A 27,842-nucleotide genomic window follows, 5' to 3' on the forward strand; every position below is an offset into this window, starting at 1 on the left:
AGCGTCCAGATTACTGACAGTGATCAGATTACTGCTAGTGTCCAGATTACTGGCAGCGTCCAGATTACTGACAGTGATTAAATTACTGCTAGTGTCCAGATTACAGGCAGCGTCCAGATTACTGACAGTGATTAAATTACTGCTAGTGTCCAGATTACTGTCAGCGTCCAGAATACTAACAATGAATAAATTACTGCTAGTATCCAGATTACTGTCAGCGTCCAGATTACTGACAGTGATCAGATTACTGCTAATGTCCGGATTACTGCTAGTGTCCAGATTACTGTCAGCGTCCAGATTACTGACAGTGATCAGATTACTCTAAGTGTCCAGATTACTATCACCGTCCAGATTACTGACAGTGATTAGATTACTGTTAGTGTCCAGATTACTGTCAGCGTCCAGATTACTGACAGTGATTAGATTACTCTAAGTGTCCAGATTACTGTCAGCGTCCAGATTACTGACAGTGATCAGATTACTGCTAGTGTCCAGATTACTGTCAGCGTCCAGATTACTGACAGCGATTAGATTGCTGTTAGTGTCCGAATTACTGTCAGCGTTCAGATTACTGACAATGATCAGATTACTGTTAGTGTCCAGATTACTGTCAGCGTCCAGATTACTGACAGCGATTAGATTGCTGCTAGTGTCCGGATTACTGTCAGCGTTTAGATTACTGACAATGATCAGTTTACTGTTAGTGTCCAGATTACTGTCAGCGTCCAGATTACTGACAGTGATTAGATTACTGTTAGTGTGCAGATCACTGTCAACGTCCAGATTACTGACAGTGTTCAGATTACTGCTAGTGTCCAGATTACTGTCAGCATCCAGATTACTGACAGTGATTAGATTACTGCTAGTGTCCAGATTAGTGGCAGCGTCCAGATTACTGACAGTGATTAAATTACTGCTAGTGTCCAGATTACTGTCAGCGTCCAGATTACTAACAATGAATAAATTACTGCTAGTATCCAGATTACTGTCAGCGTCCAGATTACTGACAATGATCAGATTACTGTTAGTGTCCAGATTACTGTCAGCGTCCACATTACTGACAGTGATCAGATTACTGCTAATGTCCGGATTACTGCTAGTGTCCAGATTACTGTCAGCGTCCAGATTACTGACAGTGATCAGATTACTCTAAGTGTCCAGATTACTGTCAGCGTCCAGATTACTGACAGTGATCAGATTACTGCTAATGTCCGGATTACTGCTAGTGTCCAGATTACTGTCAGCGTCCAGATTACTGACAGTGATTAGATTACTCTAAGTGTCCAGATTACTATCACCGTCCAGATTACTGACAGTGATTAGATTACTCTAAGTGTCCAGATTACTATCACCGTCCAGATTACTGACAGTGATTAGATTACTCTAAGTGTCCAGATTACTGTCAGTGATCAGATTACTGACAGTGATTAGATTACTCTAAGTGTCCAGATTACTGTTAGTGTCCAGATTACTGTCAGCGTCCAGATTACTGACAGTGATTAGATTACTCTAAGTGTCCAGATTACTGTCAGCGTCCAGATTACTGACAGTGATTAGATTACTGCTAGTGTCCAGATTACTGTCACCGTCCAGATTACTGACAGTGATCAGATTACTCTAAGTGTCCAGATTACTGTCAGCGTCCAGATTACTGACAGTGATCAGATTACTGCTAATGTCCGGATTACTGCTAGTGTCCAGATTACTGTCAGCGTCCAGATAACTGACAGTGATTAGATTACTCTAAGTGTCCAGATTACTGTCACCGTCCAGATTACTGACAGTGATTAGATTACTGCTAGTGTCCAGATTACAGGCAGCGTCCAGATTACTGACAGTGATTAGATTACTGCTAGTGTCCAGATTACTGTCAGCGTCCAGATTACTGACAGTGATTAGATTACTCTAAGTGTCCAGATTACTGTCAGCGTCCAGATTACTGACAGTGATTAGATTACTGCTAGTGTCCAGATGACTGTCAGCGTCCAGATTACTGACAGTGATCAGATTACTGCTAATGTCCGGATTACTGCTAGTGTCCAGATTACTGACAGTGATTAAATTACTGCTAGTGTACAGATTACTGTCAACGTCCAGATTACTGACAGTGATCAGATTACTGCTAGTGTCCAGATTACTGTCAGCGTCCAGATTACTGACAGTGATTAGATTACTCTAAGTGTCCAGATTACTGTCAGTGATTACATTACTGCTAGTGTCCAGATTACTGTCAGCGTTCAGATTACTGTCAGCGTCCAGATTACTAACAGTGAACAGATTACTGCTAATGTCCGGATTACTGTTAGTGTCCAGATTACTGTCAGCGTCCAGATTACTGACAGTGATCAGATTACTGCTAGTGTCCAGATTACTGTCAGCGTCCAGATTACTGACAGTGATTAGATTACTCTAAGTGTCCAGATTACTGTCAGCGTCCAGATTACTGACAGCGATTAGATTGCTGTTAGTGTCCAGATTACTGTCAGCGTCCAGATTACTGACAGTGATTAGATTACTGTTAGTGTCCAGATCACTGTCAGCGTCCAGATTACTGACAGTGTTCAGATTACTGCTAGTGTCCAGATTACTGTCAGCGTCCAGATTACTGACAGTGATTAGATTACTGCTAGTGTCCAGATTAATGTCAGCGTCCAGATTACTGACAGTGATTAGATTACTGCTAGTGTCCAGATTACTGTTAACGTCCAGATTACTGACAATGATCAGATTACTGTTAGTGTCCAGATTACTGTCACCGTCCAGATTACTGACAGTGATTAGATTACTGTTAGTGTCCAGATTACTGTCAGCGTCCAGATTACTGACAGTGTTCAGATTACTGCTAGTGTCCAGATTACTGTCAGCGTCCAGATTACTGACAGTCATTAGATTACTGCTAGTGTCCAGATGACTGTCAGCGTGCAGATTACTGACAGTGATCAGATTACTGCTAGTGTCCAGATTACTGTCAGCGTCCAGATTACTGACAGTGATTAGATTACTGCTAGTGTCCAGATTACTGTTAACGTCCAGATTACTGACAGTGATTAGATTACTGTTAGTGCCCAGATTACTGTTAACGTCCAGATTACTGACAGTGATTAGATTACTGCTAATGTCCGGATTACTGTTAGTGTCCAGATTACTGTCAGCGTCCAGATTACTGACAGTGATTAGATTACTGCTAGTGTCCAGATGACTGTCAGCGTGCAGATTACTGACAGTGATTAGATTACTGCTAGTGTCCAGATTACTGACCGTGATTAGATTAACAGAGACGTCTGAGGGCGCGTCAGACTGTCTTTATGCTCAGCCGCTGCAAAAAAAATTGTATATCTACTTTATACGTCATAAACTTGTACTTACAGACCTTTCTGGTCGTTTTCTTTCAAAATCTGTGAATAAAATATTTTCTTCAGTGCCAAACTTACGGAGACGTAAAAGTGACATGGTATGATAAAATAGCTATTGCAGTTTAGACTGAAAGAACTCAACTGAGCTACACAAGGGCTGGACTGCACGCTGTAAGTAATATTTTATTTTGTCCATCTATTTGGAAGAGAAAAAAAATTACATGGTGAGAAAAAAAAGGAATTTTTTTTAATCTCGTACTTCAAACTTCGGAGCCCCGAGTTTACAAGTCGAGGCCTCCATTTTACAAGTCGGGGCCCCGGGTATAAAAGCAGAGGCCTCCATTTTACAAGTCGGGCCTTGTGTATAAAAGTCGAGGCCTCCATTTTACAAGTCGAGCCTCAGGTATAAAACCAGAGGTCTCCATTTTACAAGTCGGGCCTCGGGTACGTCAGTGTCATTGTGCTTTAGAAAATTAATTGTTGTTGCTTGCAAATTATACTTTCTCAGCCCCAAAATGTTTTCTTAAACGACGAGGAACGCCAACACCATTTATAGTAGGCCCTATAGCCTTAAACTTATCACAACGGTTCTCACACATGTATGTGACATAAAGTTAAGGCATCTGGTCCTAACGTACGTATATATATATATATATATATATATATATATATATATATATATATATATATATATATATATATATATATATATATATATATATACGTACGTTAGGACCAGATGCCTTAACTCATAGCTATTGCAGTTTAGACTGAAAGAACTCAACTGAGCTACACAAGGGCTTGACTGCACGCTGTAAGTAATATTTTATTTTGTCCATCTATTTTTCTTTGAAATTTATTTATTAACAAACTGCCTCGCTGATATAGGGAAATCCCTTGCCCGCCTAAACAAGTTGGTCTAAAGCGGTGTACTCTTTTCTTCATTCAGTACGTTACTGTTTCTGTGCAGACCTAGTCGTGCACGTCCAGCAAAGTCTTACGTGTACTTGAAATTCACAAGCACTGAGCATGGCAGCTGAGAATATGTGTTTTAAACTGACTGGAATTGGCCTGTGTAGGCCTATGTTGTTTAAAATACAAGCTATTTATCTCATGATAAGACCCTAGTCAAAATATGTACTTGTCAGTGAGAGATGATCGCCTGTTGCTGCAATATAGGCAGTCCTGTTTGTTTCCTGGGACATACAGTTTGATGCGAGCGTGTGATTTGCCCATTAAAAAGCGACCCCGATTTCTTAACTCGGGATCCCGACTGGTTAAAAAAAAAAAGATTTTCCCTGCCCCTCAAATTTCTTTCACCATGTCATTTTTTTATCTTCGAAAAAGTCTTTGTCACTTTCACAGCTCGTACTGTCTTGTCTACTGTGTAGGCCTACTTAGACATCATGGGCTACTATATGAGGCGATTTAGGCCGGACCTGGATATTGAAAAAGACTTACTCAGTTTATACCCCATCCACTGGAATTTTCTGTCAGTCGAAATAAAGTATGTCTTATATGCCCAGCTACTTCATGGTAGTGAAATTTATACTCATCAACGTCTATGTCCCAATAACTTACACCGTGAGCAGTTTGTGTGAGAAGTGTGTTAAGGGACGCAACTCGTGCTGTCGGCTTCTCCCGCGGAATTCTGGGAAAGGCGTACGCCATCGCCATCTTTAATATACATTGATATCCGCTGAATCGGGGTGGCGACGAAAAATATGATATAGTTGTTATTTTAGTGCTTGTTGCTTCACGGCAATCAAGCTGTGCAAGGCGAACAATACCTCAAGAGCACTATCTGTCGGTCAGTGCTGTGCAATAGCGAATCAAACATGGCGTCAAGCAAGAGGAAAGCGATGAAAGTCAAAGTGGTTCCGCAGAAAGTAAAATTATTCCGAGCGAACGAACCACTATTGAGTGTGTTCATGTGGGGCATCAACCACACGGTAAGTTACATGTGTAACCCGAGGGGGGGAAGTGGGGGGGATGGGACAAGGGAAACGTCAAAGCCGATGGCGAGAGCTTGCAGGCAGGGGACACTCTGGCAGGGGGTCTGAGAAGCTAATGGAGCTCACATGATTCATAAATCTGTTCCGGTGGCCGAAAGTTTTGTTTACACTTGATGAATGTTGTCATTGTTGAAATTCTTTTAATCCGTACAATCCCCTATGCAAGGGGAAGTATATTCCACAAGATCAACAGAACTGCTAATGAAAAGCGAGGTTCATATAGCTGACCGTGACATAATGTCTCTTTCAGTTTTAGGTTCGACGGGCAGATGCGTATTCAATCTAGTAGCTACAGTAAAATAACGTCTTTTGTCTACTTTACTTTGCGAGAGCCCCGACCTGTCTCACTGGTATCTGTCAACTTTGAAGCACTGTTTGGGCTTATTATAGTATATAGTAACCGAGTAATGTGCCTAGCATATACAAGTGAACCTCAACAAAACCTGGTTTTGGACTTACGAGGCCATGAAGCAGATTTTTGTGTCAACTCCCTTGTTATTTGGTCAGTGTTTTCACCACCGTGTAGTGCAAGTAAAATGGCAAATGTCCGGATGTCTGCAGTTTCAGGTACCTGTGTTAATTGCAAGGAATAGGTGATAAATAACATGGGGGTTATTTTGCAAAATGCGGATGTATCGCCTACATAGGTCTATCACCTATGTCACTGCATGATCACTGACCATCACTTGTGGCTGGTGTTCGTGAGTAAAATACCTTGAAGCCATCAATAGTGACCTTCGGTTTGAATTTCGGAATTAATCTTAGACCATTTATCTTGTGCACCAATTGGGCGCAAAGAATATGTCTTGTGATGTCATCATAGATTTGCCTGGTGTCACTTTTCATGGGCCATTGTGACAGTAAGGTGTCAACGACACTTGTGTGGCCGTTCGTGGAATGTAAGCTTTCTTGATGGCCATTTGCAGGGGCGGCAGATAGTTACCGAATTTGGATGGAGCTGAGGTAGCAGAAATAGTATCCCAGCCCTTCAGGCGAGAATTCAGGGGCCATCTATGCCCGAGAAACTCTAGCCAATTATATTTGCTGAAGACGAAATATACGCGATTTTTGGTGAACAAAATTGTGATAAATCCTTGATAAACTGCACATTTTCTTCTATTTATTACCCTAAATGACCTAAAATTTCATTTTGATCACAGTGCTCATTTTTCCAGATCCTGTGAGTTCTATATATCAATATCCTCTCACAGTGTGCATATCTGTTCTGTAAAATCCAGGTAGATAAGTTTCAAAGTAACTTACGAAGTTCCAGTCTTTCACCCATAAAACTCACCACTTGTGCATCTAACAAAATTGTTGAGTTTCCACACAATTAATGAAATAAGTTTAAATATGATCATGTCATAATTTATTGAATGCCTGTATTGACATTGTATACTTAATGAATGTGAGCCTGTCACAAATGTAGTTGTCTCCTCTGAGTGATCAGCAATTTTTACAGAGATTTTTACTTTACGATGGAATCTGAACTGATTCGACATTAAACTAATCCGAAAAACTGTTGTCAACAATGTGTCAAAGTGAAAAGTAATTTGTATCACATATTCGTTAAATGAAATGTGCTCAAAATATGACTTTTATGTGGCTCTGTATAGATTGTCACAGTTTTGGGGCTATATTGGACATCATGTATTGTATTGATGGTAGAAATCAAACATCCACAAATTAAATGAGTACCCGAATTCTTCAACTTTCTTAACTGGCTCTTCCACCAGTATTTTGAAACATTTTGAGAGAACTATGGAGTTTGCATCTTAAATGACACGAAGAAATCATTTTTAGTGTCATTTTCCTAATAATTGTATGCATAACAGCCACTGAATAAAGTGCTTTAGTGACAGAATGTTGAAGATTTACAGTGTATAATTCTGATTATGTTTTCCTGGTTGTTGTTTTCAGATAAATGAACTAAGTCATATTAATGTGCCAGTAATGTTGATGCCAGATGATTTCAAGGCATTCAGTAAAGTCAGAGTGGATAACCACCTTTTTAACAAGTAAGTTCAAGGGATTACACACATGTTATGTGATGCTGTAGATGACAAAGGGCTCTCTTCCTTCACCCATAAAAATGATATGACAAATTTTTGGGTGCAGTGTTAACACAAATCAAGTAAATAAATCACCTAAAATTTCGTCCATGACCAAATTTCTGATTTTTACTGATTCTGAGAGTTCTGTTAATTTTAGAAAGGCCCTTTTAGGTGTTGGAAGATGGGTGTCCTACTGGGAAAAAATGTAAGATTCAGCAACAAAAATACAATTTTATGACCTTTATTTGCCTCTAAAGATGTGCTTTTGTGGACGAAATTTTAGGTCATAAGTCGTTTGTGAAGCATCACAGTGGAGAGAAGTAGATGAAAGTTTAGTTTTCATGGTCATCTAGGGTCAGGCCGATGGTTCAAATCCAGGTGCCGCTCGGTATTTACTTGTACCTGGTCAGGTGCATTGACTACCCCGGAAACAAGGCTCTACCCATAAGCTGGATTGTTGTCATTAAGGCAAAACATCATTTAGAGTTTGTATGGTGTTATAGACGAGTGATATGGATAAGAACATGAATAAAGCCTGGAAATAATCTGCAGAACAAGAACAATGTCCTACTCTCTGCAGGAATCTAGTTAATCGCTGGTAGTAGAAAAACTTTGGGGGCCAAGGCGGTTATCATGCCTGCATGGCACAATGACCCAGGAGCTATCAATGCGGTCGCTGTGAACTCATGCTGGCTTTTCCTCTTCGGCCGTACGTTGGAAGACCTTCCAGCAACCTGCCATTCATCTGTTTCCTTTGGGCACTGTCCGGTTTCCTCCCACTACAGTGCTGGCCGCTATCATATAAGTGAAATCTTCTTGAGTACAGCGTTAAACACCAATGAAACAAAAAGAGAGTAAGAGAGACAAAACTTACATGAAAATAACATAGTGCCTTTGTTTTTTTAAATTATTGTTAGCTGAAAATGTTGCAAAGCCTGTCATACACCAACTATTACACATATAAATATGTTGTGCAAAAAGCAGGTTTGCTGTATTTGTTTAAGTTTTTCTAACATTTGCAAATGCATGTAGATGTAAAAAAGTATGTTTGTATTTTTTTTCTAACAGAGAAAATATGCCCAGTCATTTCAAGGTGAAGGAGTACTGCCCGATAGTCTTTCGTAATTTACGAGAACGGTTTGGCATAGACGATATTGATTATATGGTAAGGACTACACATGGTTGTTGTGGATTCAAATAAAATTGAATAATGCTTCAGATATTCTTACATCGTGTGAATCAGATTTTCTAAGTTTGACTTACAGTCAAATAAATAAATACATGTATGTATTATAAATTAAATAACTAAACAAATTTCACTTATTTATTTATTTTTTTGATTATTTTTTTTTTTTTTTGACGTACTGTATTTCACCTAAATTTTAGAGTTCTTTGCGACTTTTATCTGCAAATTTAAGTGTCCGTATCAAAAGTTTCCTTTTAAGGCTTTCATATGCTTTTTAAAATTTATGCATTTTTGCAGACAAAACTCTAATATATAATGAAATACACCTTTCCTCAACCTTTTCGTATAGAAAGAGCAACTTTCAGTGCAATGTATGCACATTTTCATTGTGATTTTAGAGAAAAAACTACATTGGTTGGATTGTCCTGTTTCATGGCTCACAAAAAGTAAAATTTTATCAGTCAACACAAAATAATGCCTTCAGAATATGCTTGAATAAACACTTTGCGAAAAGGATGGAGAATTACAGTATTATTTGTTTATTTGAACACCTTTTTTTATCAGCTTTTTGCCTTATTTTTAAGAAATAAATATGAGAGTATGTTTTGAGACAATAATGAGATGCATGTTATTTTTACCAGAATTCCCTGACCAAACAGCCATTAGACATGGACTCACCGGGCCGAAGTGGTGCTCGAATGTTGAGCTCACAGGACGGCTACTACTTCATCAAAACCTTAGTTAGTGAGGAGGTGGAGCAAATGCACCATATCCTGAAACAATACCATCAGGTAAGAGGGCTGGGCAACACCTATATACTACATTTGTTGTTTTAAAGTGCTACTTCAGGCCGAAGAGAAGATAGGCAGGAATATTAATATTATACTAGTATTAAGGATACCTTGTGAATTAGAGCAAACAACAGCTCAAAAAGATTTACGATGGATAACACTATTTAACCCCCTGTAAATGAAGTCCATAAAAGCCAAATTTTTGGCAGTTTCCATAAACTTTTCCTGATGTGATGATGAATCAGGTAAATGTGACATCCAGTAAGGCACGTATGCTGGAAGGTCAAACCAGGCAAAATTTAGAACGACAGAAAACTTTTGTTTCAGTACTTTCCACCGAAATGACGACAGCGGTTTTAATGATGTAATTTTTTCCAGTTTAGAAAAGCAATTCAGACTATGTTGGTCCTTGAGACTTAACCCTGTTGTTAAGACATACAGGTCTTTACGTTGGAGTAGCTCTTCAAAATCTTATGCCTCTGTGGACTAGTAGTTAGTGTTCAAGTCGAGTTCATATTGTTACTGGTTTTCTCTAACCTTAAACTGAACGATCGTCATATATCTGTTAGTGAAGTATTGTAGAGTATATATACCAGTCAGATTTTAATAATGTCTATTTGGCTTGAAACTACTGTTGTGGATTTATTCCATTGCTCACTGTTCATCCGTCTAAAAAGATTCTACCCTGTTTCTTCTAATTTTGGGACGCCTGGTCTGCTCTTTTTAGCCAGCGTACATGTAGCCGTAGCAGGAGGTTCTTTTCTCACATGGTTAGGCGATCTAATGAACAACATACTCACACTTATTCTCTCACATGGTTAGACAATCTAATGAACGACATACTCACATCTTTACTTCTAATAAAGCTGAGAAAGAAACGTTATATTCTGCTTTCGGCGCAACTAATATCTGTCCCAAAAATTAACTGAATTAGGGTAATACAATTGTGTACAAATTCACCTGTGAAACCAATCTGATTTATACTAAGTATCTTTGTTCTCTGTTGCAGCACATTGTAGAGGTGCACGCCGTCACCCTTCTCCCTCAGTATCTAGGCATGTACAGGATTACTGTCAATGATGTGGAAACTTACTTAGTAGTAATGAGAAATGTTTTTAGCCCTAGGCTTACAATACACAAGAAATATGATCTCAAGGTGAGTGCTCTGTATCTTCAAACCATTGTACTGTTTATGTAAACATGCCACAGAATGAGCAGTTCCCCGCTTCCAGGACTTCCCTGGCATGATTGGGATATAAACTTTCAAATTTGCAATTGCCGCTCGTCTCAGCCACCTGTAGCGCTGCGTAATGACCCAGGACTCTTTCACCAATGCGGTCGCTGTGAGTTCAAGTCCAGCTCATGCTGGCTTCCTCTCCGGCCGTAAGTGGGAAGGTGTGCAGCAACCTGCGGATGGTTGTGGGTTTCCCCCGGGACGTGCCCGGTTTCCACCCACCATAATGCTGGCTGCTGTTGTGAAATGTCCCTGAGTACGGCGTAAAACACCAATCAAATAAATAAATCTACCCTGCCGTTACTCTTCCCAGACAACAACATTGGTCCCAAATTGAAACAGGCATGTGGTACAGTTTACTGCAAGCTCCTTGAAGTAGCCATTTTCATAATAAATGTAACACAGTATCTCCAAATGTTTTCAGAGCTTGCACAATCAAACAGTTGTGTGTGTAATGTGTCTTATCAGTATTGAAAGTATTTCAATTAAATTAAACATTGAGGTCCATTTCACAAAGCACTTGGGGGAATGAAGTCCAACTTTGAATCCACTGACCTGTTTTCTGTTCAGGATTGAAGATAACATAATTATTTCACTTCCTCAAACACGTTTAAATCCACAGAATTGATTTTTTTTCCCGCTTTTTTGTAGTCAGTTATTTCAATAGACTTCAGTTTTTTTTATTGTGCTGTGTTTGGAGGGTTTTACAAATTCTGATCGTTATCTTCTTATTGAGAAAGCTTATGTCTAAACATTGACCTGACAAGTCAATGACTAAAAGCTGCTACGATGAGATAGTACATGTTGTGACCAATCAATTCTGTTCTTTTATAATGTTGTGTGTTTAAGGCTGGTGAGCGAATATTGAACCACTTTCAATGTTTATCTTTGGCACATTTCTGTGACTGCATTATCTGTCCTATCAAACCAAATGTTTCCAAAACATAGCACAGGGTTGAACCAGTCGCAAAAGAGATAACATTTACCGAAGGAAGAAGCAGAATTGTGAAATGGCGGCATCTGTCGTCAACCTGTCAAATAGGGGTCTTGATGTGCGAGATGTGGACAAAGGGCTGAAAAACATCTGGAAGTGGGACAGTCTTGAATGGCAGGTGGACGGGAAATTTGTTGGGAAACATGTGCGAAAGATTAAATCTGCTGGTTTGGCTTTCTGTGAGTTGTGCTACAAAGAAGTAAACTATGAATGCAGTGGATGGAGGCACAGACCATGTTGACCAAAAGGAAAGCCAAAGAGTTGTGTGCCAAGACAGCCAAGAGCACCAGAGTAGAACACCATGGTGTTGTTACTTGACAGCTGATTGAAACTGACAGCTGCCTGTCTCTGAAAGAGAAGTTTAAAAAGACTGGATACAAACTGAACAAACAACATGTAGCTCTGAACCTAAACAAATCGTGATAGTAACATTTTGATGGTGAAAACCGTCTTTTCTGGATTCTCTGTTAAGGTCCATACTTGGCCTATACAGTGCATCTAAGACTATGTAGAAGCCAGAGCATCCAGGGGCCATCGACCCCGGCCTTTTACAGCTATTTTTTATTTTCTTTGCCCACAATCCTGTCTGAATCGACTTCAGACTAGCTATATGCAGAAAATCGGATAAAGTGTTGACTTTCCTCTCTTCAAAATCGAGATGCGCAGGCTTGACACTAGGTGCATCCAAAATCCGGTTCGTATCCGAGGCCACGGGCAAAAAACATGGATAATGAAGCAGATGCGCAGATGATAACTGCAAGACTTGACCTTCAGAATTAATTTTTCTCACTCGACTGACTGGGCCATTCTACATCCATGATGACTGATGAAGTCATCACTAAACTTGTCATTTGAGACTCGTTGCGTGATTTTGTCTTATGTTGATTTCCATATTTTTGGCGGCATGGTTCTGAGATTTTAGCGCACCCTCAACTGGCCATGACTTGACAAAACTATTTTGACGAGTGACGGAAATATTTCTGTGGATTTTAGCAACATTTCGACTCGAGAATGGATTTACTCAAGCAGGAGTGATGAAGAAGGTCTACTCTTATTCTCTTGCACACCAAAAAGTGGATTTTAATGGCTGATTTCATTCTGCCAAGTGCATTGTTGAATGAAACTATCATATTTGAAGGCGATGTACATTCATATTGTTTTTCCAGAAAGAAGTTACCTAAAAGCAATATTTTCCATTATTTGTGTTAAAATCTTACCAAAAAATTAAAGTTGAATTTGCTTTGTTTTGAATTCTTGTGTCACAATCTCTAGTGACATGAATGAAGCGTGCTGATGACCCACTCAGGGTAGCTAGGACATTGTAAAACTGTGAACATGTTGTGACATCTGAGGCTGCAACAGGGGAGATAAGCTAGTATATCACACGAGTTCTCTCCCTTGAAAAAAATTTTTTAGTATTGTTATGGTTAGTTGGAGATGAGTAAAGTTGTAGTCTGTGACTGAAACATTGTGGTGTAAATTCAGGCTGTACATTTACCTTAGGAACATTGGATTTCATGGTCCTATCATAGTGTGCAATTTGTATAATGTTCCCTGTGATAAACTGAAAGGCTGTAAGTGGGAAGGTCCTCCAGCAACCAGCAGATGGTCGTGGGTTTCCCTCGAGCTCTGCCAGGTTTCCTCCCACCATAATGCTGGTTGCCGTCGTAAAAGTGAAATATCCTTGAGTATGGCGTAAAACACCAATCAAATAAATAAAGAAATAAACCAAAAACATTGTGTTGTCACTGAAGAGCAGTGAATGTAAAATGCCAAATGGAGAAATATGATCATTGGAATAGCCTGGATTCAACTGCATAGAAACTGCATGTTTGTTGTTATGTTGACTTAACACCATTGGTTATACTTGTTATGCTGGAGGGGACCTCCATGGCTCAGTTGGTTAGCGCACTAGCGCAGAGTAATGACCCAGGAGTCTCTCACCAATGTGGTCATTGTGAGTTTAAGTCCAGCTCATGCTGGCTTCCTCTCCGGCAGTACGTGGGAAGGTGTGCCAGCAACCTGCGGATGTTCGTGGGTTTCCCCTGAACAGAGCCCGGTTTCCACCCACCATAATGCTGGCCGCCGTCGTATAAGTGAAATATTCTTGAGTATGGCGTAAAACACCAATCAAATAAATAAATAAATTGTTATGCTGGCCACATGATAATGGCGGTGGTGGTGTTTCTGTCCTCAGGGGTCGACTGTAGACAGACAGGCGAGTGAAAAGGAGAGGGTGAGTTATGGCATGTTCCAGTTCGGTAATCGTAAAAAGACAGAACAGGTAACAATCCAATCCTCTTTACTTCTCTCTGGGGCGGCGGCTCTGTGTTTCTGGTCTGTTCTCTGGCCTCATCAACTGATCCACTAACTACGGCTAGCGCAGCTGCTCGCGCAAAGTGCAACTCAATGCAGCGCCTGCAACACTTGTTTTGGCATAGTCTCTTAAAAGGTTCTGCTTATGATCGCATTTCAATATAGAAAACTCTTGGAATGCTCAATTGTGCGACTAACAGAAGGTACTTATAAGTGAGGCTAGCCTAATCAGGTGAGGTTTAAGCTTACCTGTGCAGGTAGTGCTTACATCCTGTTTTTGCACCATACAGATATTAAAACCGTGAAGTAGCCTATGAACATTTTAAAACATGAATCATGTTTGTTAAGATTTGAATGTAAACTCAGCAAGCTTTTTGGAAGATTGTTAACTGAGAAGTATAGAAAGGTGGCCAAAATATTTTTACATAGCATAGTTACAGAAAACATAGATTTTCTTGAAATAGTGTTTATGTATGTATTTGATTGGGGAAATTTCACAAAAGCAATCAGCTGCACCCGTGGAATGTTAGCACAGTCTTAATTCTCTAATCTTTGAAGAGATTTCTGTCATTGCTAGCCGGTTATTTTTGTACAAAAGCCCCACTTACAGTGAGAGCTGGTAAATTGATAAATTCTCTGTCCAAGACTAGGTTTGAACCCTGACTTCACGTGTCCTCGTGATAGAAAGACAGGCTCCTTTAACTACTAGGGGATGACCCACTCTGTTTAACATAAAATTTCACAACTCGTAAAGTGTCCCTGTTATCCCATCCAGAAGTCAGCCTAGTATTTCTGTTAAAGTCTAATAAAGTTGAACTATGAAGTCATAACATTTTATAAATCTGTTGCCTAGAGTATCTTGTTTTGGTATAAAATTCATCTTGTTTCTTTAGAAGGTGATTCAATACATTTTCTTTCGTACAATTTTTTTACACTTCTTCAGTAAATTTTATAAGTTAAACATGATATTTCATAATATTCTTAATTTGCTATAGTATCTGTCTTTTTTTTTTCTTTTTTTTCTTTTTAAAAAACATTGTGATGTAGTGGTTGCCTTCAGTCACATTTCATAAATTTTGAAACATTGAGCATGAAATAAATGAGCCAGGAATAAACTTCACTTATGTTTAGTTCCAACATTAGTGTGAGACAATCATTGTGCAAAAAATTTTTGGACTGTCCAGATTTGTACAGTTTATTTGGTGTGTGTCATGATGATGATTTCACAAAATTCTCAATATTGAAAAAAAAAAAAAAAAAAAAAATTGAGGGTATTCAATATACACAAGGGGCCTGACATGAGTTGTGGACAAAATTTGTTGAGTCTAAGAAATGTTGGTGAAAAACAAATTATTAAAAAGGAAGAGAAAAATAAAGAAAAGCAAGATTTTTGTCCCACTGTGGGTACCTGTTTTGCCTGTTTTAAATTTTGTGAGTTTTTGAAATCTGTATTTTGTGGAGTGCTAGTTTTGTATTGTGCCCTTGGATCGTAAGCAGTCTGCCTAGCTTTATTTTGTAACATGCTTGGTTTTCTGTTCAGTGAAAGATTCCTGTTTCTTTTTTTTCTTTTTTTTTTTTCAGTAAATAAATGAAGAGCTAATCTGCCTTCATGTGACATGGACTTTTTCACTGAACATCTTTCCTTTGTCTAACTCCTTTGTTGCTTATTATTTCACGCTTTTCTCTTTTATATTTGGTTTTTTTTAATTTATGTGTGTTGATTTGGTTTACTTGTGGATTTGTCCTAGTCAGTACACTCAGTATAATCATATTTCTCCAGAAATAAAGGAAAATAAGGCGAAAAATGAATCTGTTTTCACTTGATTTCACAGAATTTCCATTGGTCTTGAGACAATGAGTCCAGTGTCACAAATTCAATAAACAGCACATTTGGGTGGGGCGTGGGTAGGGCGGTAGGTTAGGGGAGAGTGATATATATATACTCTGTTCACTGGAGGTAGTATATGTTTATCTTAAAGACTCAGTCTGGCATTAAGCAACCATCAAGTAAATAAATAAATATCAAACTATTAAAGATTCATTAATATGTCCCAGGTTATTGTGATGTTTTTTGTTTTCCATCAGGTTACTCTTGGACCATTTATAACCCAGATTTAGTTTCAATTACACAAATTTTCTACATCTCATACCAGTATGAAATCAACTCTGTTTTATTACTGAATAGAGAGAAATGTATGGGACACTTAAATGAGTTCTTTCGTTATAAAGACGATTGGTTATTCTTTTTTTTTTTCTTTTTTCTTTTCCTTTTTACTTTTTCATTTATTTGATTTTTCTTTGCATTCTGTTTGCAATGTTTTTAGCTTACCCATTCATCATTGTAGATGCATGAATCATGAATTAACTTGAACATACTAACAGCATGCCATCATTTCTTTTCCTAGTAAAGTTTATTGTATCTGACATTTCTAAGTTTCCAGAACACACAGGCTTTGCAATGACCAGCGAGCAGTCTTCCTTGCTTGCAGTGCACACGTGTTGAGAGATTTGTACAAGCAGTTAATTGATTACACAAATCATCAGTAAAATAATCTTTAATGGCCATTTGAAAATTGTAATTTTTTTTTTATTTCTCGTCTTTTCCAAAAAAATTTGGTCGTCTGTCATGAGCCGATATGGTGGACACCTAGCACCCTGGAGTGACTTTTACAAACTTTGTAAATCATTTCTTTGAAATTTTTCTCTTAAATGATGTTGCATTATAACCTGGACAAAGCTTTTTAGGAAAAAAAGTTACAAGAAATGTTAAGTGTCGTGAAAAGTGGCGCTGAGTTTGTGACTGTTAGTCATTAAAATGAGAATGCTTTCGTTTTTCCAACAGCTCTTATTTTAATGAAGTGCTTGCCCCTAGCAAGTTTAGTGACAGCTCTCCCAAACCATTTCTAGCTCATGTAATTAAGCCAGTTTAGGCTATACTACACATTGCAAGGCCTGACTGATGTGTGTTTCACTTATGTTTTTCTGAATGCTATGATTTAAATTAAAGTTTTAAAGATTTTCACTTTATTTGATGCATAACTCTGGCTCAAATGTAATTTGGTTAATTTGGCTCAGTTTCTTTGGTTTCTTTTTATCAAGACTGTTCATGAAATCGCTTTCGGTTTCAGTTTTTGCTTGTCATTACTTCTTTTCCTGAATGTTTTTTAGTTTCAATTTGCAGAGTGTAAATTTTGTATGACTTTGAATGAATGTTTCTCTTGTTCACTGGGAGACTGTGTATATATATATATATATGTATATATACATTTAGATGAATGTGTATTTTGCCTTGTAAGAATCTTAAATTAATAACAAAAAAAACAGAATAGACTTGGAATTACGTGGTAGAATCAGGTCGTATCCTACCAGTTGAGACAAGCATTAGCTCCCTTGGCCAAATCACTGTTCTCATTGTGGCCAATCAGAACCTGACCACTGAGGTTGCAGGCTCAAATCCAGGTCCTTCTGGTTTGGTTGTCGTTTTAAGTCAAGACTATTGTCAGGTACTTGGTGAAGGGCAGTGGTTTACTCCTTACAGTTTACTCTTGACAATGCTGTACCCACAAAAACCGGATTACTGTTGAACAATTGAAAAGTTTTAAATTCTAATTATTGTAAATGACAACTAGTATGTATTCAAGGACTTCATCTTCTGGAAGAGAAAAGCAAAATTTATTTCAATAACTTGTACATTCTTTAATGCACATCCCTATTCATTAATATCCCCCCCCCCCCCCCCACACACACACACACACACACACTCCCATGCCTTAGTTTTATTCTCCAGTCACCTTAAACTTCTTCCTTCTCACTACTCTACATATTTCATTAATAAAGACACACATTTACTTAAGATCTGTGTCTTCACCTGCAATAGTCGGACCCATCCCAATAGCGTCTGAAGTTTTGAATTTGGCTTTATGTCAGTACATGCATTTTGTACAATTTTTGTCATTTATAAGGTGGCTAGATGACTTATAATCAATTCACAGTTTTGGAAATGAATTACCCTGCGTACATGATGTTCATGGTGTGAATAGTAAGAGCCGAGTGAACTACCTGCCTTTAGTACTACCATGAAATATCTGCCTATGTTAATAGCCCTACATGCCTACATGTGCTTGCATATTGACCTGTGTCAATGCTGTATTGGACTATTTTGGCTTGCCCTTTACACTGCCATGAACAACCTGCCTTAGACAGTATAATAAATTATCTAATTTTGGCACTACCCTGGACAGTCTGCCCCAGGAACTACACTTGCCTTTTTTTTTTTTCTTTTCTTTTAAGCACAATGAATAAATTGCCTTCAGCACTACATTGAATTGTTTCCCTTTAGCTCTGTGTTGAATATTTCAGGCTTAGGCACCACATTGACCTTCCTTTTTTTTTGCACAGTGAAAAATGTGCCTTCACTACATTGAATTGTTTCCCTTTAGCTCTGTCTTGAATATTTCAGGCTTAAGAACCACATTGACCTTCCTTTTTTTTTGGCACAGTGAATAATGTGCCTTAAATAAGCACTAAATATTGAATAGCCTCCCTGTGGCACTGTCTTGAATCATCTGCCATGCTTACCACATTGAATTGTTTTGCTTGACTACAATGGACCACCTGGCTGAGTCACTACTTTGACCATCTTCCCTTTTGCAGCACTGTTAATTATGCTTGGGCATCAAACTTTTGCCTGTTAACTCTACATATATGTCAACTTCATTTACATATGCTCTATGTTTACAATTTTTAGTTCATCAATACACCTTCCTGCCCAGTTTCCTCCCACCATAATGCTGGCTGTCGCCGTGTAAGTGAAATATTCTTGCGTAAAAAACACCAATCAAAAAAATGAATAAAATAAACTATGCCTTTTCCCATTGTTCTACTATTTTCTCAGGGCGGAACATTCAACTCCTTTCCCTCTTGGTGCAACTTCACCTTTCTCTCATCAGGCATGAGTTCCCTCAGGCTCGGCTCAGTTCCCTCCCATTCATATTAAGGGCGGTCGCCTAATATATATTAAAAAGTCACATATTCTTGAGTACATTGTAAAACAACAATCGAAAGAAACCTACAGGTCTATGGTCTCAGCAAAGCACCACCTATGCACACCACTCACCTATGCACACCACTCACCTATGCACACCACCTTGACATGGACGACCATGAAACCCTTCTCCTCCTGCAGCAGTGCCACGTTTTAGTGCTCATCTTTTCCCTCGGCACTTTATGATTTCACTCTGTTGTCCCAGGCGAAGGATCTTCCCACCTTTAAAGACAATGACTTCATGAAAGACGGAGCCAGTATTGAGATTGGAGCAGCAGAAAAAGAGAAGTTTATGGCCACTCTTACCAAGGATGTTGATGTGAGTTCAGATATTGTACTGAATTTTGTCTTTTTTTTATAAAGTACCAGTTCTTTGGAATTGTTTGTAAAATCCTTGCCTCTGTGGCCTAGTTGTTAGGGTTCAAATCCAGTTCATGCTAGCTTCCTCTCCGGTTGTTTGTGGGAAGTACAACATAAAACACCAGTCAAATAAATAGGTGAAATAAATTTTGTATTGTTTGATTGTTGTTTCAATAACTTGCATGAGAAGAAAATTTCATGTATCATTTATAATTTTATGTATTTTTTGACCCACTTATTACCACAGTAACAGTACTGAAGGTTTTGATATAAACTAGTGAAAAATTATGTGGAGTTTAAAGTGATTCATTTTAAATCACATAATCTCACACCTTTTTCTCCAAGTTAATACAGCAGAGTGTTTAGTTTCGTGAAAAATCACATGAGATTGCACTATTTTTCTGGGTTGCATGGCTCCTCAGTACTTGTGAGTGATTTGTACTGGTCTCTTTAATCAAGTTTTTAAAATTGTTGTGATTATATGGTATTATTTTCGTAATTATTTTCATAGTTATTATTTTCACAGTATTACCTGTCCACGAAATTAAACCATTTGTCCCATTGTTACAAATATAGAACTGAATTTTACACAAGCACCTACCCCATGACCATGCTTATGATCATTTCTCCCAAGTTAATTGTGCCTGTCTGTGACAGGTGTTAATATTTGAGCTCTGATTTTCATGACACTAGTCTCAAGTGGCAGTAAACATCTCACTAGTGTAGCACCAATGCTTGTTTCGGGTCCTTGGTGATTAGTGCAAAACGACAATTCTTGTGTTTCTCACCAATATCTCGGGACCGGTAGATCCAGGATCAATCCTTGGTCGAGTCACACCTAAGACTTTAAAAGAGGAAGTTGTAACTTCCTCGTTTGGCGTTCAGCATGAAGGGGATAGTGCAATGACTGGTTGACCCGTTTCAGTATAATGGCTCGGGCGGGGCGGCTTACTTGCCTTCGGTAAGTCGTCTCAGTGATGCAGCACTAAATAAAAGAGCGGTGGGGGTCCGTCCTCCTGCAACAAGGAGGCACATTACACGTGCATGCACCCTAATGATTCCTTCGTCGTCATATGACTGAAAAATTGTTGAGTACGACGTTAAACCCCAAGCACTCACTCACTCTCACCAATATCGGGAGCGCTAGATCCAGGATCAGTCCTGAGTCGAGTCAAACCTAAGACTTCAAAAGAGGAAGTTGTAACTTCCTCACTTGGCGTTCAGGAGGAAGGGGTATAGTGGAACGACTGGTTGACCAGTATCAGTATAATGGCTCGGGCAGGACATATGACTGAAAAATTGTTGAGCATGACGTTAAACCCCAAGCACTCACTCACTCACACCAATATGGTCGCTTTGAGTGAAAGTCCAGCTCAACCTGGCTTCTTCTTGTACGTGAGAAGGTCTGCAAGTAACCTGTGGATGGTTGTGGGTTTTCCCCGGGCTCTGCCTGATTTTTTTTCACCATAATGCTGGCAACTGTTGTATAAGGGAACTCAAATATTCTTGAGTGTAGCACAAAACTTTAATCAAATAAAATAGTCTGATCGCCGTGTTATGATATGCTAAAATCAACCCACTTTTCCTCATGATAAAATACCTCTGTTCTGTCCTCTAGTTCTTAAGTCACCTACACCTAATGGACTACAGTCTAATCGTGGGCATCCATGACTGCGAACGTGCAGAGCAGGAACTTCAGTTTGCACTCGAGCAGCCGCCACTTCCAGTCCCCGGGGAAGAGGAGCACAGTGGGGAAGCGGCTGACGAGGTGGGGGAGGAGTCTAACGGGGTGGAAGGAGAGGACGAAGATGGGGCAGAGATGTATGGGGCACCTACACCTCCAGACAGTCCACTCACCATGTCACCTCAGCCATTCAATGGAGAGATTGACCCAAAGATAGAGCTTTATGCCATCAAATCCAGCCCAGGTAGGTCCATTCTTAACATACCGGCCCTGAAGGCTCAGTTGGTAGAGCGTCCACTTCGGGGGCGGTAGACCCAGGGTCAATCCTGGGTCGGGTCACACCTGAGACCTTAAAAGAGGAAGTTGTAGCTTTCTCGCTTGAGCATTTAGCATTTAAGGGGAAAGTGCTAAGACTGGTTGACTCATATCAGTATAATGGCTTGGGTGGGTGGCTCACTTGCCTTCTTGGACTTTGTCTCAGTGAAGCAGCACTAGGTAAGAGCGGTGGAAATCTGTCTTGCAGCAAGGAGGCCATATGACTGGTCATATGACTGAAAAATTGTTAAGTACGATGTTGAACCGTAAGCACTCACTAACTGCATTCTTCACATGCAGATCTATAGACTGTTCAGACCTGTTGATTCACTCACACTCTGTTTTCCAACATAAATATTCAGTGTCAAAACAAATTAATGTCATTTCAGATATAGTTAGCGATATGTCAGTTTAGGAACACCTTCTACATCACTGTGACGTTTATTGTTTTTTTTTTTTTTGACTGTAAGTACTGCCAGGGCTGCAATTTATTGTTGTTACATACAAACCCAACTGACCATTCGCTGTAATTAGTGCAGATTGAATGTTAAACACCAAAGGGGACCTCCCTGGCTCAGGCGGTTAGCGGGCTAGTGCAGCGTAATGACCCAGGAGTCTCTCACCAATGTGGTCGCTGTGAGTTTAAGTCGAGCTCATGCTGTCTTCCTCTCCGGCCATAATTGGGAAGGTCTGGCAGCAAGCTGCGGATGGTTGTTGGTTTCCCCCGGGCTCTGCCCGGTTTCCTCCCACCGTAATGCTGGCTGTCGTCGTATAAGTGAAATATTCTGGAGTACGGCATAAAACACCAATCAAATAAATAAATAAATAAATAAAGTTAAACACCTAAGTGGGCGTAGTCCGAGGGGGTTAACACGCTAGCCCAGTGCAATGACCCAGCAGCGCCCCACCAATGTGGTCGCTGTGAGTTCAAATCCAGGTCCTGGTGGCTTCCTATCTACCTGTATGTGGGAAGGTTAGGGTGGTGGCCTTTCAGATGCTAGGTCTTGCGGTCAAGGTTCAGTACCTTCCTCAGGGAAATTTACGCGACCCCACTGCTGCTGTTTCGCCCAGAGCTCCACAATGGTGCTGTCTCATGTTGTCTTACATGGAATCGGCTCGATTTCGCTTGCATTCCGCCAATATGTCTTCTGTCACTCATGGAAAAGTTTGCCGGGGTAATTTGCCAGAGGTCAGTGGTTTTTTCTAGACACTCCAGTTTCCTCTACCCATAATATCCAGTCCACTATTGTATGGAGTGGATAATTGTTGAGTTTGGTGGGCGACAACAATCAAAAACCAAAAAAATCAAAATCAAGATTTTTAAAAACATTGATCTGTGATGGTGTTTCAGAGAGCAGCAGAAAAGAGATTTACTTCTTGGCAATGATAGACATACTCACAAAGTACGGTGTTAAGAAGCGCACGGCTCAGGCGGCGAAGACAGTCAAGCATGGGGCTGGAGCAGAGATTTCCACCGTGCGTCCTGACCAGTATGGCCGCCGATTCCTCGACTTCATTTCCAAGTGCATCGAATGAGACTTCACAGCTTTACATCGGAGGCATGGTTTACAGAATTAGATTGTACACAATTATGATGTAAAAATTATTTAAATGTACAGTTATAGTATTGCATTGTCAGCCATACTCCCATCACCTTTTCACCGCATTCTTTCTCTCATTGCATTTTTTCTTTCCACTTTTTTCAAAAGTTGCTCTCTGAAGGGATACATATAAACATGAATCACCCTTTAACTGCACAAATTCTTCCTCAATTTTAGTACGCAAAACAAAATAATTTTACATTATAAAATCACACATGTGAGGAAGTGGGGCTGGAGGGCTGGAACACTTTACCCCATTCAACCAACATCTGACCTGTTTTCAGTTTAGTTCTCTTCAGCTTGGCTGAACTTCAGTGAAGTATTCCAACCTAGAAACCCCTCTTCATTTGGTCAGCTACTTTCCTTGCAGGGTATTCAACCACTTGTGTATGAAGCATTCGGGACCATTCATAGTGTTATGTCAAAAGCAGTCTTCAGTCAAACCTACAAAGAGCCGTGCCACTTCTTGTTTTATTTTTTAAAGAAAATGTTGTAGTGTAAATTAAGGTGAACGCTTGAAGAAGGCGTGTTTTTCTGTTACAAGGCTAACGTGTAATTTCCCCAGTTGTTATTTTGTAGTATCCTGTGATGGAATCCACGATCGGAAGGTGGTTCTTCTCATTCTTAAAAGCGTTTTTTTTTTTTCTTCTTTTTTTTATTCAGCACGTCTCTTGATGCAGGACACACAGTAAAATCAATATGACTATTAATCTCTATGGATATTGATTGTGAATATGAGCATGCTTATTCTGTGTACATATTTTAATGTGATATCTAAAACCAACAATCCAGGGGATGTTAGAAAGCAAAGGAATTCACTTGGGGGACACATTACTACTGTTGTGGATAACCCTAAATCCTCCTCTAAATTCAACCACAAAGGTACAAATTTAGAAGCAGTTTGAAAACAAAATTCATCAGATTTTTTGAAGACTGAAATGTGTTATTTAGGTGTGGGCACATAAACTTATCAGCAATTATGAAAAGGCCTGTGCAGTTAGAGCAACAGGAGTCCCGCGTGCCAAAACGTGCACTGTGTGTAAGATTGAATTTGGTAAGGATTTGGGGCACTTGTTAGTGTTTCTTTATGTATTCAATTGCCAAAACACTGGTTCTATTGGATTGTCAGACAAACACTTAGGACTGTTGGTATACGGCAATAATATTGTTCTCATGACTTGATTATCCCACTGTTGTTGTCCAACTTTATTGTAGCAGTATGCATTTATACTGTACAAGCACCTGATATCCAAGATTTTCTTTCTTATGTAGTGTCATTACTAAACCCACACACCAACATTTTTAATGCGGATACTCCGATAGGCATACGCATTTGCGAATTTCTTCCTGGACAGAATGAATTTGTAATGTTGCTAATGTATAGGCCCAGTTAGTAACGTTGTCAAATCATGTCACGTGCATTATCTGCAAAGTTCTGTGCCAAAAGTTTGATGTACACCCGCCACGTAAAACAAAAATGTCCCTGAGTATAGACATTCTTTGTATGGGTAACATAGAAGGAGGACCATTAGGAAAGAAATTCGTCCTCAGTGATTTGGTACATCGTATTTTAACAGAGTTTGTAATGATTCACACCGAAGCTTGTTAGTCTGCGTTGCTTTGACCGAATGTTAACCTTCGAGAACTTTTTTATCGTTATCTTTTATTTTTAGAATACCACAGAACCTCATAACGAGGCATTGAAATAGACAAAGCATCATTTCATGATGTGCGCTTATTTTTTAAAAATTACAAGAACGAAGCTGGGTAAGGTTTATTTACTTCCCAACAAATATTTATTTGGGCAGAAATGTTGACCTAATAGGTAAATTACACGTATTACGGTTCATGTAACTTTTTACCAACAGTATTTACATTTATGACCACAACATCTGGCGTCCGCTGCAAGATGCAGCTATCGCTTAACGTGTTTTGTGGCCACCTCGATGAGATTTCACACAATTTTTTTTTCGTGTTAGAATTTCCGAAGCCCTTAAACCTCATCAGGTAGCTATTTTTTAATGTTAGAGGCCACAAATTCATGCAAGCTATTTTGTTACATGATGTAAAGCGAGAGAAATTTGCTATGATAGAAAAAAAAGTAGAGCATCAGTTTAGACAGCTGTCTTGGTATCTGGACTCGGAAAATAAATGCGGGATACTGCGTTCTAATTTGGAATTATGGTGCGTACTATGTGAGTACTATTTCTTCTCCTCCTCACAGAAGTTGATGTTAAAATGACGACACTCATAAACTGAACAATCGAAAAGAAACCGTATTTGCCAAGCTGATCCAAGCAAGAACCTGTCACAATTAGGAAGAAATTGCATTGTTTCGATAGGTTGGATGTTACACAACTGTAGCTGTGCAGCAGACTACAGCAAGAAGCTGTCGCAGTGTTAACGCTAGCAAGTTTAACCAAAATGTGCGCGACTTGTAGTATGATAGGCGGGATATTCCACAAACCTCTAAATAGATGTGGAATAGTAAATGAACTGACCATCTCCATTACCTAGGATTTTAATTGAGCCACTTAAGTACCATCTAACTGTACAGTGATGCCCTATTGTGGGAAGCGACAGCAGACGTATCTCGCTCCATCCCTGAATAATCCATGATATTGTTAATAGTTTTGTGGTCGAATGTATGTATGACGTGTCTTGAGTTGTTGGCCCAAGTTTGCATTACTGTGAACAGTTTTTGAAGTGCATCAGTAATATCCCAATTGAGTATAAAGTCATACATATTTGTGTTAAACTCTGACTACAGATGTCAGTCTTATGGGTTACATTTTTGTCAGGTCGGTCTGTGTTATATAAATGTGCCATGGCGGAGTGGTAGACTATCAGTTGATGTGTTTTTCCTTTTGGCTTGTTTAAATTTTTTTTTTCTAAGTGGAAAAGAAACGGCATTTTAAGACTCCACCTGAACCGATTGTGCCAGTTAATAGTCTACATACTGCTGACAGAAGTGTAACGCCTTCTAGCATTGCCAGTATGCTAGGGTAGGGTAGCTCATTTTGTATATCTCGCATAAGCAGAGCCATTTTGTATTTAGTGCATGCATATAAATATATATACATAGTACACATTTGTATCATTACCTTTATCAAGGTGGTAAGTGTATACCCCCCCCCCCCCCCTCCAACACACCTCCACTTTTGTGTATATTGTAAATATCTCTTTATAACAAGGTGTACACCTTGTGAAGCATTATTTGTATCATTGTTTTCCCTGATCATCGCTGTGGAGTTATATTCTACGTCTTGTACAGTGTTGGGCTCGGTATACTCGGCAGTAGCGACAGGGGAGATAACTACAGACACTTGAACTAGTCACGTTTTGGGTCTGGATGGCATGCCCCCCGGGTTGGATTTACAGTACAGCGTGTAAATAGACCATACCTTTAGTGGCCGTCTGTGTTCGACGTCCCTTTTTAAAATAACGGAACAAATATTTCCAAACAAGGGACATGTGTTTATTCTTTTTTCCATTTGTATTTTATTTTAAATCAAATTGAAGTAGGCCAGATTTTATAAGGTGTTCTTTTATCTGTCTCAGAACCTAACATCTACTTAAGGGTTAAAATCATGCACCGTGGGGCGACTGTGCCCAGCATTCAGTGATCAAACGTGTTCAGTACTTAACGCCCTCGGTACCCTAACTATGGCTTTTCCCATCACTTGCGCACTTGTATAGTACAAGTAATATGTCGTCCACACTTCGATAGATACTGGAACTGACTCAGACGCAAAGCATTTGTATATCATAGGCGGCATTACACAAGCCATGGACGATTTGTATCGGGTCAATGACGACTACCCTCTAAAACTGATGCCTTACATTAATAGAATGCTATGATGTTATTGGTAGGCCAACAAAATTTTTTGGTACTTAGGTCTTATGAGTTCTGTTTTCCCAACACAATACTTCGGGATATTGTTTTGCCCGTGACATAATATTGTTCTGCAGTAGTGCAGTCTTGTCTTGCAGTAACACAATCTTGTCCTACAGTAACGCAACCTTGTCCTGCAGTAACACAATCTTGTCCTGCAGTAACACAATCTAGAGTATTTTAGCATCACCGAGAAAACATAGCATTGTGTTAAAGTTAACAAATTCTTCTCTTAGAATGTAGCGTGGAACATTTAGCCTCTATCACATTGCTGTCAATGATCGTCAGATGGCAAATGTGTAGGTCAGCCGTATGTAACACAGGGTGCATCACCCCTGTGGTGATAAAGTAGCTTGTAGTTACAAAATTAGGCGAGGCCCACCATGCAACACGTGGACAGCGCTAATACGGTTATGTTACGACTGTTCACTTGCCGATAATTTCGGATCAGACTGGTTTTGGAATTAACGAAGTAACTAGTGTCGCAAATCATTGGCTCTTATCACTGGGCATGCAGTGGACAGTCTGGTTAGGGGTTTCATAAAAAAACTTAAAATTACGAAGAAGTACCAGTACTTGGAGCGATGGTGTCACTAAAATCTGACTCGTCCTGCGCATCGTGCCCTTGTCACTTGTCACTGTTTTTCCGTTTCCCAACCTGACTGGCGAATTCCATTATGTCAGTGGGGCTCAGCAGTCCGCTATATGGGGAAACATAAGAGACGTTTACAAAGCTTCATTAGTCGATATTTTCTAACTTTGCTCGTAAATCACGTCACCTTAAAACGCTACAACCTATACAATGTTTTTTGTGAGAAATAGGACTAAAGACGCTTTTGGAAATAGATCCCGGATCTTGAAACTGATGGAACAGCTGTCCTTCGGTCTACCTGAATAATAATTCCATAATAAATAATACTATGATTATTCATGATTTGTATTGTTATTTAAATGAGTGGCCATGTTGTGCAAGAAGACAAGAGATTACTGGTCAATCAGT

General features: G+C 39.4%; 1 protein-coding gene across 2 annotated transcripts; it reads left to right on the forward strand.

Annotated features, from left to right (window-relative positions):
* The first annotated feature begins 5,046 nt into the window (after positions 1–5,046).
* LOC135477503 (phosphatidylinositol 5-phosphate 4-kinase type-2 alpha-like) lies at positions 5,047–26,852 on the forward strand. Of its 2 annotated transcripts, none has more exons than XM_064757625.1 (9): positions 5,047–5,305; positions 7,289–7,386; positions 8,491–8,587; positions 9,250–9,399; positions 10,409–10,555; positions 13,825–13,911; positions 19,193–19,306; positions 20,966–21,275; positions 22,698–26,852. In XM_064757625.1, the coding sequence occupies exons 1-9, from the start codon at positions 5,192–5,194 to the stop codon at positions 22,880–22,882; spliced, it is 1,302 nt and encodes a 433-aa protein (XP_064613695.1). In that variant the 5' UTR covers positions 5,047–5,191; the 3' UTR covers positions 22,883–26,852. The 2 variants fall into 2 exon arrangements, with proteins under 2 accessions (XP_064613695.1, XP_064613696.1); XM_064757626.1 differs by having other exon boundaries at positions 13,825–13,863.
* Positions 26,853–27,842: the final 990 nt, after the last annotated feature.

Source organism: Liolophura sinensis, chromosome 11 (assembly GCF_032854445.1).
Source record: "Liolophura sinensis isolate JHLJ2023 chromosome 11, CUHK_Ljap_v2, whole genome shotgun sequence".
Classification (NCBI taxonomy): Eukaryota; Metazoa; Mollusca; class Polyplacophora; order Chitonida; family Chitonidae; genus Liolophura; species Liolophura sinensis.

Bases quoted from the DNA above. Each gene is read 5' to 3' on its own strand.
- LOC135477503 (XM_064757625.1), top strand. From the start codon at position 5,192: ATGGCGTCAAGCAAGAGGAAAGCGATGAAAGTCAAAGTGGTTCCGCAG. The intron at 7,387-8,490 runs GTAAGTTCAAGG...TTTTTCTAACAG, and splicing joins GATAACCACCTTTTTAACAA to AGAAAATATGCCCAGTCATT. The intron at 9,400-10,408 runs GTAAGAGGGCTG...TCTCTGTTGCAG, and splicing joins TCCTGAAACAATACCATCAG to CACATTGTAGAGGTGCACGC.